The sequence below is a fragment of the Phacochoerus africanus genome, chromosome 16, assembly GCF_016906955.1.
Source record: "Phacochoerus africanus isolate WHEZ1 chromosome 16, ROS_Pafr_v1, whole genome shotgun sequence".
NCBI classification, from domain to species: Eukaryota; Metazoa; Chordata; class Mammalia; order Artiodactyla; family Suidae; genus Phacochoerus; species Phacochoerus africanus.
Window position 1 is genome coordinate 37470981 of NC_062559.1, and position 17765 is coordinate 37488745.

Consider the following 17765-nt stretch of genomic DNA (forward strand, 5'->3'; position numbering starts at 1 on the left):
TTTTAGTTCATCATTCTTTGCTTTTTTTCACTTGTGCCTTCTTGCCCATGCCTTTCTCGTTCCACCCACATCAGCCCCTGTCCCTACCACAAGGTGAGCCATGTACACACATCAGGTTTTGTCTCTTCTCATTTTGTTGTACAGAGATGCATATAACACATCCACACACGTCTGAGACTGCCACTCTGGCCCTGAATTGCTGCCCGAGACTCCAATGTGGGGCCGACACACGTGAAAAATTTGTCTCCCTTGTTTTCTTTTATTGTCATGCCCCAGTTTCATGACACAATTTTAGGGACTTTGAAACTTGAAGAGCTCCCTATTTTGTAATGAAGAACATTCAGCTGCAATCATAGTTGCTCACTGGATCAAATCAGCTAGCCCGGCCCAGGCAGGCATAGGGCAAAAGCAGCAGGCAGGTGATTAGCCGCACCAGCCAATGTGATGACTGGACTTCTAGGTATTTTCCCCATAAGCTTCTCTGCCTCAGACATCTTTGCCACCACAAACATTTTCACCGTGTAACTAATTAACCATGAGGCAGTTTTGCTGTAAAAGATGAAACAATGAAAGATAAAAGTCAGACATGAAAAAGGACATCATGAAACATGAAAAATGAATGACAAAATTAAAGAGACTTTATCATGAGGGACAAAACATCTGAATATATTTAAAGCGTGTGTATATTTCACAGCAGTACTGTGCAAATGACTGATCTTATTTTGTGTCTGGTACCTAAGCGACTGTTTTCCAGGTCTTTCATTCTCAGTATTTTACACATTGTTTTTGCTTGTTGATTCATCTCCTCGTTCAGCATCATATTTTTTTTCTTTTTCACTAAAATGTCTTCATTTGTTTAGAGAGGTATCCGTTTCCAAAAACTAAGATGCATATTTATACCTGAGCTTTGTATTGCACTGTTGTTTGTTCCTAGCGTATTGTCACAAGTCTATTGATAAACATTCCAAAGTTCTGCACCTTCCGGGCCTCGGTTGCTTTCTCCTCCATTGTGATGTGTTTCAAATAAGAAGCCAACTCTTTGGACAAATCATCACCATCTATAATGATTTTTGTATTTTTTATATATATATATATATATATATACACACATATATATATACATACACACACACACACACACATATATATCAAAAGAAACTCTCAACCATCGTTTTACCTTTTATGGCAAAATTGTTTTATGGCCAATTTTTTACTCAGTGAAAAGTTTGCAGCAAAAATGCTTGCTGCAAAGGTGATTATGGCAAAGAAGCTTATGGTCAAAATACCTAAAAACATCAGACACACGTAACTGGATGGAACACTGCATGGCCAGGAACCTGAAAATCTGGAGAGTCTATGAATTAGGTTCAGGATGCCTCCAGAAAATAAAATATCGTAAGAGCAGACATCAGATTCCTATTTTCTCAACCCTAGAAACCATCCTTGGAATCACTGCTAGCATTGCACATAATAATGAAAAGAGCAAATATTTTGTAAGTGCTTATCATGTGCTTGGCACATATCTTCATACTTTGCATGTAGCACCTCATTTAGTCTTTGTAACAGCCCTAGGAAGCAGGTATTGACATTGACCCCATTTACAAATGCAGTAACAGATGTACAAAAAGATTAAATAATTTGCCTAGGGTTACCTAGCCAAGTAAATAGCAGCCCCGTGATTCAAACCCAGGGATTTTAACTTCAGAAACTAGAGCAGCATTAAGGGGCTTCCCATACTTTTTCGTCCTACGCTAACACCCATCACCCAATTATTTGCTTTGAAAATGTTTTCTCATCCTTTAACTTTCACATTAAGTTCACCCCCTTCCCTCTGTAGGGTTAGAAATGTTTTCTTTCTTGATGCACAACCCTCTTACAGCATTTTGTCCATAGTACTGTAGTTATCTTTTTTTTTTTTTTTTTCGTCTTTTTAGGACCACACCTGCAGCATATGGAGGTTCCCAGGCTAGGGGTCAAATCGGAGCTGTAGCTGCCGGCCTACACCACAGCCACAGCCATGCCAGATCCAAGCTGCATCTTCAGCCTACACCACAGCTTATGGCAATGCCAGATCCTTAACCCACTGATCAAGGACAGGAATCGAACCAGTGTCCTCATGGATGCTAGTCAGATTCGTTTCTGCTGAGCCACAACAGGAACTCCTGTAGTTATCTATTGATGCATTGTTTTCCCCCACCCACCCCAAAGCTCTTGTAGCACAGGAAATATATCTTATATTCATCCCTAATATCCAATATGACATCTGGCACATAGTAGAGACTCCGAAAATGCCTATGGCATGAATGAGTATTTCAGGATACAATCATATACCTGTAAGGATACATAAGGTGTCCAATTTAGATGCAGTTTTGCATAATTAATGGTAAAAGTCGACAATGCTTTATCCATGACCTTGGAGCCAGACCTGATTTGGAATTCAGAATTTACCAGATTTTAAGAAAGTTAACGTATGGTGCATATACCACAACTCAGCTAACACTCCCAGTACCTCCTGATCAAGCACATGTATATTTCAGCAGTGAAATGTGTGATTATTCATGCTAAGTAGAGTAAACTTTCTGAATTGCCTTAGATCACTGTAGGTCAAGTTGGTTTTTTTGTTTATTTGTTTGTTTTTTGTCTTTTTGCTATTTCTTTGGGCCTCTCCCGAGGCATATGGAGGTCCCCAGGCTAGGGGGCGAATCGGAGCTCTAGCCACTGGCCTGCGCCAGAGTCACAGCAATGCGGGATCCGAGCCGCGTCTGCAACCTAACCACAGACAACCTACTAAAGCCTGTAGAGGGTCATTTTACTGGCTCTACATTTTAGGCTCCAAGAACAGCCTCACCCTGCCATAGGACTGCAGTTCCCTGCTACCCTGTAAGTGATTATCCTAGAGGGAAAGCCTTGTTTGCCGTTTGGAAGCTGGAGAAAGTCTGGTAGTGAGGGCAGGGTAAAATCCTCACTCAGGGCAGATGTCCGTGGTTTTGGCGTGAACAGCTTGGTCATCGGTCACATCAGAGCCCTTGGTTTCCCAGGCTCATGAATGGGAGTAAAAGTTGCCAGCTGCCAGTTAAATGCCTCACAGTTCTCAGAAAAAGTGGTTTAAAAGAGAATAAGCTTCAGAAAAGACTTCTCTCACAGAATGTGTAACATGTATAAAGTCTGCAGTACTGAGCTCATTGACTGGACCAAAAATACGGTTTTCTTCTTTCCTGGGGACCTCAACATCCACAGACCATTCCCTCTAAAACTTTGCTTGCTTATTTCATTTCCCTGCATCGCCAAGTGCAATGTTAGAGGGAAAATAGATCTATTGGGTGGAGAGAGAGGAGGAGCAACATTTTGGCTGGTGGTCTTATTTTCATGTTATTAATTTTTATTTAACCCTTAGTTGTTTTTTTTGGCTTGTTTGTTTTCTTTTCATGGCCACACCTGCAACATATGGAAGGTCCAGCGCTAGAGGTCAAATCAAAGCTGCAGCGGAGGCCTACACTACAGCTTGCAGCAATGCTGGATCCTTAACCCACTGAACAAGGCCAGTGGCATCCTCACAGACACTATGTTGGGTTCTTAATACATCAAGCCACAATGGGAACTGCCTTATTTTTATTTTTAGAATGGGCTTCTGTCACATAAATTCAACATGGCCATATCTGAAAATGCCTCTATTTGTTTTCACAAACACAGTTTCTTTTTTCTCAGCTCACTAGGTGTTTTGTTTTCTTTTTTCTAGAGCTATTGAAAATTCTCTGCCATTCAAAGATACAGATTCAGACAAATACAGTGTTTTCCCAGTAAGTATTGTTACAAGTAACCAGATGTTCCCTAAATAATGCATTGCTTCCTACAAATTTATTTCCTTTAATAAGATTGATTACCATTTGAATGTATTATTAATTTGATAATACACTGTTTTATGATACTTACAGACTTCTTAGTATCTTACTAATGCATGGACCGTCAGAGTGGATCTTAGTCCTAGGCTGTTTTCATTTCCGGAAGCTATTCCCAGCTAGAATTCTCCATGGGGATAACAGTTATCTTGAAATGTGTTATGAATTATTCTGGAAATTCATTTTTTTTTTTTTTGGCTGCACCCACAGCACACAAAAGTTTCTGGAAACAGACCCTAGCCACAGCAGTTACAACACCAAATCCTTAACTACCAAGCCACCAGGAAACTCCTTGGAAATTCTTAAACCTACTTTAATTTACTTTTTTTCAAGTGTGTGTGTGTGTGTGTGTGTGTGTGTGTTTATGTCTGTGTATGCATGTTGAATGGTTAGGATGTTAGCAGGTTCTCTGTGAAGCCCAACAAGCAAGTAACAGATGTCACAAACTCTCCACAAAGTTTTGGGGATCTCAGATCATCTGCCTGAGAATGTGGAAAATAAAAACATTGTGTGACATCATCATGACCCTCGATTCTTTCAAATCAGAAGTGAAAAACATAATAAATCCACACAATTACCACTTTGTCTTGAGATTTTTAAAAAATTATTCCGTAGAATGATTAATCATGGGACCAAATAAACCAGTGGTTTCAGAGCCTGAGAAGACTGACCATTCACAGAGACAGTTCAGGGAGTTGGATGGTCCTGCTGTTTGAGAAGTGGACACACACAGGAACACGCATGTATACACAGACACACGTGTGTAAAACAGGCCTTTCACATAACCACCCGCATGGATGCACACATTCCCACATCCACACATTCACCCCTTCCACCCAAATAGCACACACCCAGTAGCACATATACACACACAGACACATGCTCTCTCTCTCTCTCTCTCTCACACACACACTCACACACACATACACACACATACAACCACCTGTGACTGACCCTGCTACTGTATTACACTTCCTCTTACACAGGATATCTCAGCATATTCATCTTAATTTTTGCCGTGATCGCTAGCGTTCCTAGAATGTATTTGAATTTAAAACTGCAGACACTGTGACTGGCTTTCCCTGTGGGTAACAGCAAAGCAGACCTGACCCTTCCTGGTATCCTCTTCACTTTCAGACCCTGCGGGGCTATCACTGGCGAGGGAGGGACTGTAACGACAACGACAAGATGGTATACCCGGGCAGAAGGTAACCGTCTCTCTGCGAGTCACTGGTTGTGAAAACTGCCGTCTGAAAAGGAGGCAGGAGGCATAAAGATCTCCCCCAGTCTAGGGGATTCGTGCTGATGGAGAGAAGGGCCCTCCGTGTCCCCGCTGAAGTAAAGCTCAGTGAAGAAACAGTGTGGGTTCATTCATTTGCCCAAAAAATGCTCATCAAGCACTTCCTAGCCGCCAAGCACTGTGCATCACACTGGGTGGCAAACAAAACAGAAGCAGGCCCCCTCTCATGGAGTTCACAGTCCAGTGGGAGAAACAAGTGAGCGGACAGGTTAATGTGGAGGTGTCTCCAGCCTCCTGCACGAGTTCTGTAGGCAGCCCTGGGCCCAGAGGAGTAGCCGCTCCCACCAGGAGCCAGACGAGGGCTGCAGTGTGTGGGGCATGGGTCACATTTCAGTCCCGGCTGATGTAGAGCCCATCACATCTCCGACTTCAAACAATGGGCACGCCAGCCTTGCTCTGTGACTGCAGTGCCGAAGCGTTACATCAACCAGATGTTTGGGACTCGAGGGGCATAATTGTAATGGTGTCACCTGTCGAAATAAAATGGACTGCAGATGTGTCCATTGTGCTCATCAGCATCTTTTTGCAACAGCACAGTCCACGAGCATAGGCAGTCATGGAAACACCGCCTTTGGTCCGCAATTCCCAGCAAACAGCCAAAGCTATGATAATGACAGAGGCTGAGTGCGACTTGTGTGTGCCCCCACACGCGAGGGCGCTTTTCCTAGAAGAATCTGTCTTCAATCATTGTCTGTCAGTGATACTTGATATAGCACCCATTCATTCAGTCACTCTTTTGTGGTGCTAACATTCAGGGTGACAAGTACTTGCTGAAGACCAAAGTTGATGTGTTTTCTTCCTAGGCCCGACAGCTGGGATGTACATCAGGATTCGAACTGTAATGGCATTTGGGTAAGCAGCTCAGTTCACACTGAATCCTGTTCTCTTGCTCTCCACCCTCCGTAGAAGCCCCTTGCCTGGGTGCTTTAGTCAGACCAGAGGAAGAAGGAGGCAAACTAAAGCAGCTCTTCTTCTGCTGTTTGGAAGAGGGGCATAGAATCCAACGGCCCGGGAAGAGCATCCGTAATGTGATGAGAGTTGAGGCTCAATCAATCACAGCTTCCGTAAGCCTTGCTTAAGGTCACTCACATCTAATCCCTTTATCCTGTTGGGAAGAGTGTGAAATTAAATGGAGAGCGGTGTTAGCAAAGTTTTACAGCAGCCCAAGCAGCTGTTGGTGCAAACCCCATGCTGTCACCGTTCATTGCAGCCATTTTTGTTCTACTTCCTAAGGCTAGTGAGGCAGAGTGGAAATTACACCGTGGTCACCCCACCGCCCACATCCTGAGGCATCTGATGTCAGAGCCCCAGTTCCCTAGGAAAAACGGATTCCTAGGGAACTGGGCTTCCAGGTAGAGGAAAGGGAAGGAAGGAGGAAAAACCAACCAGACACTTATCTGAGGACGGTAAGGGCAGCAGACCCAAGTTTTATGAGGTCTTGAGCTTATACGATCTGATGGGTCTTCACCAAAAAAAAAGAATACCACATAACAAAGACAAAATACCACATAACAAAGACAAAATCAAGTATGAAAGTAAAATTAATTAGAACGATGCAAGAAATCCTAGTAAATACTGGGGCCTTAGAAATTCAGGTCCCTTTCTTTTGAGATCTCTTTCCTGATTTACCGGGAGTGCACTTGGAACAGAAACACTGTTCCAAGTGCAGCCTGGCTTCCCCTCTCTACTTAAAACACTCTGTAGCTCCCAGCTGCCCCCAGCACTCACGCAGGCAGAGATCGCACAAACTAGGAGCCCTGAAGTTTAAGATTCCTCAGCTTCAAGATAGATTGCCTCTGAGTGGTTACCTAATTTGCTTGGATAAAGAGCAGAAGGTTTCTATAAATAGTTCCCTCTCTCCAGGACATGGATGGTCTATGCCTTTTGGAATAAGGAGAACAAGACAGATTGTACTCCCAATAGAGCCCACCCCACCCACCCTATCATCAACCACACTACCTTTTCATGATGAGGAGAAGATGTCGGCCCTTGATCTTAAGGTATCAAGGTATCAAGACCTCCAAGGCAGCTCTTGTTCTGATAAAGGCGAGCTTGGTTGTCATGTTGGAGGACCACGGGGGTTATTAGTGTGGGAAGCTGCAGTCTTGGTTCCAGGACCCCGTCCTTGCCTCAGCCATGGGATGCCACCTACATGAGGAAGGCCAGTGAGAGACTGTGCTAGACCAATGGAAACCCACCAGGAGCCCAGGGAGCTGAGATTCAGAGTTTATCATCCGTAATAAGAGAAAGACACCTGACCTGCACACCTGTCCTCCGTGGAGAAAAAAAATGAATCACAGACATCAACTCAGAGGGGACTTGACAACCACCAAGTTCAGCATTTCCCAGACGGGGTCCAAGAACTTCAGTGTTTAGTGTGAGGTTAAAAGGTATGGGGGGGAGGGGCGCTATAGCCAAGTTTAGAAAGTACTAGCTCGAGTAAGCCTGAACAGTTTTCTTTATTTCCGAATTTCTCAGCATCTTTAACATTTGAATGCACATGGTGAGCCCCCGAAACCCCAAGTGTGAACACGCTGTTTCCAGTGCATCTTTGACCATCAGACACTTTCTTAGAATACTGTTTAATGCCATTAATAGCTAGTAGAATGCCAGTGCTCTCCAGAGCACAATTTGACAAGCAAAAGAAAACAAAAACCAAAAAAATGTGTATGTGTGCACGTGTGTGTGTTTAAAGCTTTCCCGTAAAGCTTTAAAACTAGACTCTGCGTGAACCTTCGAGTGGCCAGCTGCTTCACTAATGCACAGCTTTAGGTTTACACGTCAGAAAGTCATCTCAGCTGGGGTAACTCCGTCCCACTCACGGGCCCAACCTCACGTCTCGGTTTCTCCCTCCTCATTGCATTGACACTTGGGATAATTGTGTATGGTTTAGCCTGTCTTGTTAAACTGTAGGATGACCAGTAGCATCCTTGGCCTCATGCACTAAAAGCCAATAGTTCCCTCTCCCCTCATTGTAACAACCAAAGATGTCTCCAGAAATTGCCAGATATCCCTTGGGGTTGGGGTCGGGGCCAAAATCAGCTCCGTAGAGAATCCCTGCTCTAGAAGCACTGATCCTTAGCCACTGGAGATGTTAGCTTCAGCTTAGAGACTGTTGAACCCACTCTGACCCTGTGTCCCAGTCACTGAGCAGACCCCTGGTGCTCCCTCCCGGGGCCACTCCTAGCCCTCAGAGCCCTGCCCTGCATCCTTCTGAATGAGATCATCACTTTCTAGATTGCTCCTTATTCCTGTCAAACTGAAAGCCCAACTCACTTACATAGCATATTGCTATGTTGGATTAATGGCTCAAGAGACTTTACAGGGTTTAATCTACTGATTTGCCTTGGTGTTTTTAAAGCCATTTGGGAAGGATTGCCGGTACATATCTCACATCTGTATACATTTTAAAATAACTGCTAATCTCATCATTTCTCTTTTGAAGGGTGTTGATCCAAAAGATGGAATTCCATATGAGAAGAAATTTTGTGAAGGTATGAACTGTAAAATTCAGTGTACTTATTACAGTAGAATATTCTTTTCTAGTCTGAGTCAGATTGAAGCGAACAGACCACACAAGTGAAGAAGTGCCTGATGTTACACCATAATGTTGACCAATTTATATTTATTTTCATGACAAATTAGAAAAATTCATGAAAAACATAATAGAAAAAATGAGGCAGAATCTAGACAAAGCAAAACTGAATTTGTTTAATTGATTCCTTTACTGGGGAGTTGGAAGCTTTAATGATAATATTAGAAAAGGCCGTAAGATAGATAACAGGATAACTGAAATCCAGCACTTTTCCAAAGAAGAAACCAATTGGAGGGGATAGTTTTTAATCTTTTCCATGTCCTTCTCAATACGCTACAAGGTCAGATGTCTGGACCTGTACTGGTGTCCTGGTGTCAACTGAACTAAAGACTCTGGGAGACTTGGGAAAGACCTCCAAGCTATAGCCATTGAGCGTTCCCCCAAATTCCTGAGCAAAAGCTCTGTCTTCTAAATACCCTGAAGCCACAGACCCTTGGGAAGGGGAAGATTCTCTCAGGACCTTTTTATTTTGGTCTTTTTGTCTTTTTAGGGTCACCCCCACAGCATATAGAGGTTCCCAGGCTAGGGGTCCAGTTGGAGGTCAGAGCCACAGCAACTCGGGATCTGAGCCACGTCTGCAACCCACACCACAGATCACAGCAATGCCAGATCCTTAACCCACTGAGTGAGGCCAGGGATCAAACCTGCGTCCTCATGGATGCTAGTCAGGTTTGCTAACTGCTGAGCCACGAGGGGAACGCCTCTCTCAGGATCTTAAAGGGGTTTGGAAGAGTATATGCATCACCTTTGGGTGAGTGATTGATTTGTGTAGATGGGCCTCTCTGAATCAGATTAAGGGATTCCTCTTCTTTTTTTTTTTTTTTTTTTGCCTCCCCGGGGCAATGGGAAATTCCCAGGCCAAAGACAGAACCCATGCAATGGCAGCAACACAGGCCACTGCAGTGACAATGCCACATCCTTAACCTGCTGTGCCACAAGCATACTCCCAGATTAAGTGGTTCTTAACCTCCAAACATGTAGGGCTGCACAGAAATCTTTATATCTCCATCTTCCCATTAATCAGCAATAACTGTCCATCCAGTGCTTTTGTATATATAGATTAAGGACTTTAAAAGACCAGGACGACTTTGAAAACTCAAAATTGCTCCATAAGATCACTGATTCTTAAAGTGAATTACTACAGAAATAGGTATGTTTTCCAAGAAAGCAATTTTCAGAACCAAAATTTAGGGCATATTTTTGAGTTCAGAAAAGTTTTGATGCTTTTATTCATCCATCATTCACTCAAGATGGTGCACTGCAGATTGTTCTGTGCTGAGCTAGGAAACACACCTGCATCTGTATGGCTTAGCTAGCAGTTTCAATGGCCTAGAAATCTCATCCAGTTCCTAAATGTTATGCTCCTCACTCTCCAACACACAGAAAGTGGCAGTGCATCACTGTTACGATGCTGTGTGCATGGAATACACACCAGGGTATGTAGTCACCTAACTACCCAATCTGGAGGCTCCAAACTACTTGAGTGCATAAATAATGCAAATAAATTGTGCCACCTAGGTTCACAGCCCAGGGGAATCATTTTGCTGGGCGACTCGGCTGGGGCTCATTTTCATATCCCTCCAGAATGGATCACAGCTTCGCAGATGTCTTTGGTAAGTAATTTTGTAGTAATCATCCCGGATGTGCTGGCCTTTGTGTTTGTTTCCCCCTTGCTCTCTATAAATGCGATGCCAGTTCCAAACAGGTGCAGATTTCCCTCCTCAGCACAATCTGCCGTGAAAGGCACATCCACAGCCTTCTCAGTTCAGTTAAGTTCAGACAGTCTGATAAGAACAACAGGCGCATAACAAGAGCCACCTTGTCCATTAGAGAAGGAGGATGGTGCCCCTGCCAGGTAGAAAGGAACCTTGGGCAGAGTGGGAAGCCATGGTCATATGGCCACCTTGGCACATGGCTCCCTCTTCACTGTCTTAGAAAATGGAAACTCTGACCCAGGGAAATTAAATTACAGAAATGACCAATTCTTCCTTGACCCCTTTGCTCACACTGAAGAAGTGGGGCAGGAATTTGAACCTTCTCTGATTGACCCTCTCCCAAGTTCCAAAACTGGGCAAACACAGGTCTCCGTTGTAAAGATGAGCAGAGAAACTTTTGAACATATAAAAAATGTTCATGCTCTCCAAAGAAGAGAGCTCTCTTGAAAAAAGCTTGCTGCAAGAAAGCAATATTTTGTAAGATGGTAGATTTAGATTCTCAACGGTAATTTCGAGGAGATTATACTCATGAAAAAGGAACAATATGAGATCAGGGAGGGCTACTTTTAGAGGAAACAGTAATTGCCTGATGTAAAGATGCAATAGCATGCTGACGAGCAAGCTGGACGATGCAAAAAACAGGATAAGCAAAGCAGTTGGCCAACTGGGGAAATTCTGGAACTCAGCTAAAAGGCATGCAGGATGGGTCCTGGAGACTGAACAGAAACCCCCAAAGAAAAGAGCACATCAGGAAGAGAGGAAGTGGTGACAGTAAACAGTAAAAGATAATTTTCTAGAACTGAGGAAATCCCTGACTTTAATCCAAAATCCCAATGAATTCCAGAGAGTGAGAGTATAAAATAGACTGTCCTTATCGTGTCTTGCTTTTCCATTTTATTCCAAATATAAAGAAAAATCTTACAGCCATTCTGTTCAACAAACAATCAAGGGACATACTAGAAGGAAAAATCCTGCATTTTTCAACAGTAAATTTCAGAAAATAGGGAAATGGCCTCTATAGCATTTTGAGGATTATGTGTCAAAATGCTCCACCCAGAGTTCCCTGGTGGCTCAGTGGGCTAAGGATCTGGCATTGTCACTGCTGTGCTCTGCTTACTGCTGTGGCACAGGTTCAGTCTCTGGCCCAGGAACTTCTACATGCCTTGGGTGTGGCCAGAAAAAAAAAAAAAAAAATCCACCTGCCAAGGTATTGTTCCTATCTGAGGGCCACAGAAACATATTCTCAGTCATTCAAAGATTCAGAAAACAGATTTATGCCTCCCTAAAAAATTATTTTAAGAAATATTCTAATCTCTTTGAGCATGGTATTAAAAAGAGGAAGTCATAAAAAGTTATTAGACTTAATTTCATAAAATTTTCAAATGTATGCAGTGTTAAACATTTCAAAAAATTAAAAGACAAATGAAAAGCTAAAACGCTTATTTATAACATATAAGACAAGATTTAAATCTTCTAATAACAAAGAGTTCCTGCATATCAATAAAGAAAAATCATTAATTTTTTAATGATCAAGAACATAGCCAATAAATATGAAGACATCTTCATCTTCACTAGTAGTCCAAGAAAAAAAATTAAAATATCAATGTGATATCTTATCATCTGTCAAATAGGCAAGTGTTTAAAAATGATAAAGGCCTGCTTTTAGTAAGAATATGAAGAAAGGGATGTGTTCATTCACCACCAGTGAGAGTTTAAGTTGCTAGAACTTCTCTGAAAGGCCACTTGACAATATGTATAAGCTGACATTAAACTGTTTGTGATTTTTAACCAATAATTCCACTTCTGAAAATTCGTCTTTAAAACGAATCTGTCATTTGCTCGAGTCCATATACATGAATATTCATCAATTATTTATAAGGGCAAAAATGAAAAAAAAATTAAAAATCAAAAAATAGGGGATTAAATAAGTAAAAATATATTACATCCATAGAATGAAATAGTATGCAACTGTCAATACACATGTTATAAACTCATTTCTTAGCAAGAAAACACGTTCATGATAATTTGTTAAGGGGCCAACCCAGGTTACAAGGCAGTTAATACATGAGCTAGTTTTTATGAATATATAAATGTGTTCATGTGTGCAATCAAAACAATTGGAAGGTTGTAGATCACTGGTATTCTGGATAACTTTTTTCTGATTTTCTTCAATGAATTTTTGTTATGTATGTATCAAATATTTGAGGGATTGTTTGGTTTGGTTTTATGAAAATAGCTAAGGAAACCAGCTAAAGAATACTAAAGCGTTACTTTTTTAAATCTTTATCAAAGCCCTCCAAGGTGGGTGTTACTACAACACAGCCTCACTTTGCAGACAAGTACTCACAGAGGTTGAAGAGACTGACTAAAGCCACACAGCTAAGAGGTGCAAAACCCTTTCCTGTCAGCATCATCTTGAACTAGCCACCTAACCAAAACCTCTGTAGATGATGATAGAGACTGCCTCAGGCAAGGCCACGCGCTGCAGGGAGCTGAGGTCTGTGGAAATGCTGTGGAAACTGTATGTTGGATTCAAGACAGATTGACACACAGCTCCCACAGTGCAGTGGTGGCAGCTACCCAGGCTGGTCCGTGTCCTATCCCACACCTGGCCTCTGGAGGTTGACATGAGGGGTGCCCCTCACTTTAGGGTTCTCCTGGGGAGGACGGCCTCTGTCACACTCTCACTGGACAGCTTGACCCACAGGATGCTAAGTCTCTGGGGAAAAGAAAGACCCACTGAGAAAACACTTCAAAAAAAATCACCCCACAGTCCCAGGAGCCAGCCCCATCCTGGAGTCTGGACAGTTGAAATTTGGATTATAGCATTTTTTAAATCTGCTCTTTGCAACAACAAATGAATTGAAATACTGCAGATCAGCAAGTGTCGCTTTGGCACCCACCCCACCCCTGTCACTTTTTGGCAGTAAACGAGTAGTTTTGAGAAATGACTATGAGAGTGGCAGTGATGCAGGGCCGATGAGGAACCCAAACAGGGCATAATATTAATTGAGACTCATGAGTTTCATCAATATGTCAATAAGGCTATCGGTGGTAGGGACAGCACTACAGTTTTAGTGTCAGTTTGTCATCTGTTTCAAGCCTTGGATGTTCTAGGGTCTTAAAATGTCTCTCAGGTTAACATTCCTCTCCAAGTTCAAAGTTAGCCTGGGCCACTTTAGTGGGATACCATTTGATTAGGATGAAAGATGGGACAAGAAGAATAAAAAAGAGATTTTGCTCAGAAAGCTGACATTGAAAAATGAAGCTTTACCACCAAGTAATTATCAAAATAATGCTGCACACACCACCCCAAATCTCAGTGACTTAAAACAACCATCACTTCTCACTGACACACCTGTTTTAGGCTGGGCTCTGTTGGTCTTGGCTCCAAGCTGATGGTTGGGTCCAAGTCTGCTCCACACGTCCCTCGTTCTTCCTTGGTGGGTCAGTCTATTCAGAGTATATTATTTTCACGGTCATGGCAGAAGAGCAAGAAGACAAGGTCCCCACACAGACACATTTCCTGCATCATGTCCACCATCAACCCATCCACCAAGACCAAGATCAGTGGGGCAGGAGTGAGAGAGGGCAAGAGAGAGGGAAAAGTGTGAATAGTTCCTCTATTGTTTTAATCTAATTAGAAATGTTAAACTTTGGTGGACAAAAATAAGCAAATACAGAAATTATGAAGAAATTACTGACATTCCCCTAACACTACCATCCAGAGAGAACCATTTTAACATTTTGGGGTGTCATATTGGTTTTGAAATATTCTTTTAATATTCTTACTGGGGAAAAAAAGAAGATATAAAGTCAATATTAGAAGCAATTTTGAGAATATTAAAAAAAAATTACCCCCACTATCTTAATGTTTTCTCAGTATGTTTACACTCTTACCCAGCATTTTACCCCCACTGTGCACACATACACACACACATATGCACACTATGTGGTCACAAGAAGAGCAAGTACGCAATTGGCAATGCTCCATAATCATTTTTGCACCTTTCTGCTTGATCTTTTTACTCATTATATTGGCCAGTGTTCATAATATCCTTTTCAGTGTACAAGCCATAATCCACAACTTAATGTTAAGTTGATTCATTGTTTAATTTTCTGGCTAGTATGGATCATGCTCCTTTTTTTTTTTTTTTTTTTTACTCATTTTTTAATTGAAGTAACCCTGGCATATAATACTATGTAAGTTTCATGTGTGCAATATTGTATTACAACTTCTGTGTACATTACGCTATGGCATGCTCACCACCAAAAATTTAGTTTCTATCCATCAGCATACAGTTGGCCCCCTTTACTCAGTGCCCATCAGCAGAGGAATGGATGAAGAAGATGTGGTACATATATATACTGGAATAGTACTCAGCTATTTAAAAAAAAAAAATGATGAAATCTTGGCGTTTCCCTTGTGGCATAGTGGAAACGAATCTGACTAGTATCCATGAGGATGCGGGTTCGATCCCTGGCCTCACTCATTGGGTTAAGGATCCGGCGCTGTTGTGAGCTGTGGTATAGGTTGAAGACTCGGCTCAGATCCTGTGTTGCCATGGCTGTGGCGTAGGCTGGCAGCTGTAGCTACAATTTGATCTCTAGCCTAGGAGCTTCCATATGCCATGGGTGCAGCCCTGAAAAGCCAAAAAAAAAAAAAAAAAGATGAAATCTTGCTATTTGCTACTACATTGATGGACCTTGAGTTGAGGGTTTTAAGCTAAGTGAAATCAGTCAGAGAAAGACAAATATATGATTTCACTCAAATATGAAATATAAAATACATGCTTTAAAAAAAAAAAAACTTCCAATTTTTAAAACTTATCATCTACAGAATCTCTTCATTAGCACAGAGAGTCGGCCTAGATATAAGTACCATGCCTAGCAGCTATTTATGAGGTATACTGAGCTCAGATGGCCCCTGTTTTTGTTGTTTGTCTTTTAATGCTTCTGGTGAGAGTAAGCAAAACATCAGCAAATCCTAACCCAGGACTTAGCGCGTGCCAAGCCCTGCATTAGGGGCAAATGACCCAGAGGTGAAGAAGATGGAAAGAACCCAGGTGCTCAGAGAGCTTCAGGCCTTGTGGGGAAGTGCAGACAGACAAGCACATAGGCAACTCCAGAGTGATGATACCCACATGCTCCCCAGAGTGGAGGGAACAGGGGTATCAGAGCATCCATCGTAGCAGACCTAGGAAGGAGTGTCTGAGGGGCTGCAGGAGCACATGCAAAGGCTCACAGGGAAGAGGGTGCAGCATTCTGAGAAAGTCAGTAGGGCTGAACTGACTTTGAGCGCAAGGTCTGAAGATAAGAGAAGAGCCTAGAAAGGTGGATAGGAGCGCATTTCAAAGGACTTGAAAGCCACGTTCAGGAACCCAGAGTTTATCCTGGAGCTAATGGGAAGTTGTCACAGGGGCTTAAACTAAGAAATAGCATATTTGAATATCAGAAAAATCACTCTGGTTAATGGGCAGGATGAAATCCGATGTTGCCTTGAGCTGTGGTGTAGGTCACAGATGCAGCTCAAATCTGGCATTGCTGTGGCTGTGACATAGGCTGGAGGCTATAGCTCTGATTCGACCCCTAGCCTGGGAACCTCCATATGCATCCGGTGCAGCCTAAAAAAAAAAGACAAAAAGAAAAACCAGAAATTCGGGATGCTTTTATAACAGATGTTGAAAGTTGGACTATTTCTTTCTACCTGTTTTAACCGAGGCCCCAAGGCAGTGTGGGCCAACTCTTTCCACCTTCCACAGATATTCGAAGGACTTAGAAGAACCGGCAAAAGAAGGGAGTGAAAACTGTTTCTGCAATCCGTAGCTGAACTCCTGCCTTAAAGATCTAAGAGAGCTGAGGCTGGGAGTGGCTATTGTCAATATGGCAGTGGGGGGGTAGGGGGAGGAGAAAGGGGGTTCAGGCAAGAAGACCCACTAGGAGTTTGTTATGACTCCAAAAAAAAGTGTCCTAAGCTAGACGAGCTGAGTGGGGAAAAATAGAAATAGCTGAACTCAGAAGTTACCTAGAATCAACAATGAACAAGTACTTTTCTCACACCCTCCCTGCTCTTCAGACTTGACGTCCAGTTTCTGAAGAGCCCACCCTCCCCCAGCTGGGTATCTCACCAGGCTAGGGTTAACCCAAGGCTGTTCCTGCATCCTTGAATCTGGGGAGGCTGCCTGGACTTCCTCCTCCTCCTCCCCGCAATGCAGGGTCTAAGCCAGCCTTTGGAGATACTACTGCAAGAGTCTGCCCTCCTAAGAAACTCCTGGTGCTTCTGGTTCCTCTGTACCACACTCCCTGACCCCCAGAGTTGCGGTGAACTTATAATTCATTGTCTAACCTTGAGAGAAAAAGGATTGTTACTGTTAATTATCAAGGACAATAGCCATTAACCCAGACTAGTCCAGACAAATTGGGATGTCTGGCTGTCCTACTGATAACACAAGAGCCATTGTGGAACTGATACCGCGAGTCAAGATCAGTGCCCAGAAAGGAATTTCAAGCCCCTAAATTATCTCTGTGTAAAATAATCTTGGGCTTTGAATCTGACATCCCTGGTTTCAAATCCTGGCTTAGCCACTTATCTTATTTTCTCTGAGATTTAATTTCCTCATGTATAAAATATAAATGATAGATATCTGATCAGAAATTCAGGATGTTAAGAGTTCCGTCGTGGCTCAGAAGAAACGAATCTGACTAGCATCCATGAGGGCACAGGTTCTATCCCTGGCATCACACAGAGGGGTCAGGATCCAGCATTGCCGTAGGAGAGACATGGACAGGAATCCCCAGAGACTGACATCCAAAGAGTGGCGTCTGAGCCAGTAATATAAGGGTGATGATGGAGAAAGCAGGACAGAGTGTGTGTCCCCAGGCAAGGCCATGGTCTTCCTTAAAAATGAAGGTGGGGGACTTTTCTCCAGCCTGTTCAGCAGACAGAGGGTCTGCATTTGGATCCTCTGCCACAGACTGTGACACAGGGAAAGACCCACTGGATCCCTCCATGGGCTTATATCCCACACGCAAAGGAACCATGGTGGGACCGCCTCTTGCAAAGTGGACATCTGTCTGGGTGGCCTCTCTTGGTATCTGATGATGGGAATGCATAGGATCAACCAAGACCCTTTAGGAATCCACAGCGTGTTTGGTGCCATTCCTTTGCTGCGCCAGGTAGTAAATCATATCCTGGAAAGGGCTGGAAGTGCTGGAGAAAAACAAGTATTCATTGTTCCATAATAGATCGTTCTGCCCTT

General features: G+C 42.9%; 1 protein-coding gene across 6 annotated transcripts in view; it reads left to right on the forward strand.

The window, feature by feature from the left end:
- The window catches only part of AOAH (acyloxyacyl hydrolase), a 180790-nt gene that overhangs the window by 78100 nt on the left and 84925 nt on the right, over nucleotides 1-17765 (forward strand). For all 6 annotated transcript variants that reach the window (XM_047763046.1, XM_047763049.1, XM_047763047.1 and 3 more), the window contains 5 exons: nucleotides 3737-3797; nucleotides 5034-5104; nucleotides 6000-6048; nucleotides 8642-8690; nucleotides 10310-10404. In XM_047763046.1, coding sequence (XP_047619002.1) covers nucleotides 3737-3797; nucleotides 5034-5104; nucleotides 6000-6048; nucleotides 8642-8690; nucleotides 10310-10404 — 325 coding nt within the window. The remainder of the gene's footprint in view (nucleotides 1-3736; nucleotides 3798-5033; nucleotides 5105-5999; nucleotides 6049-8641; nucleotides 8691-10309; nucleotides 10405-17765) is intronic.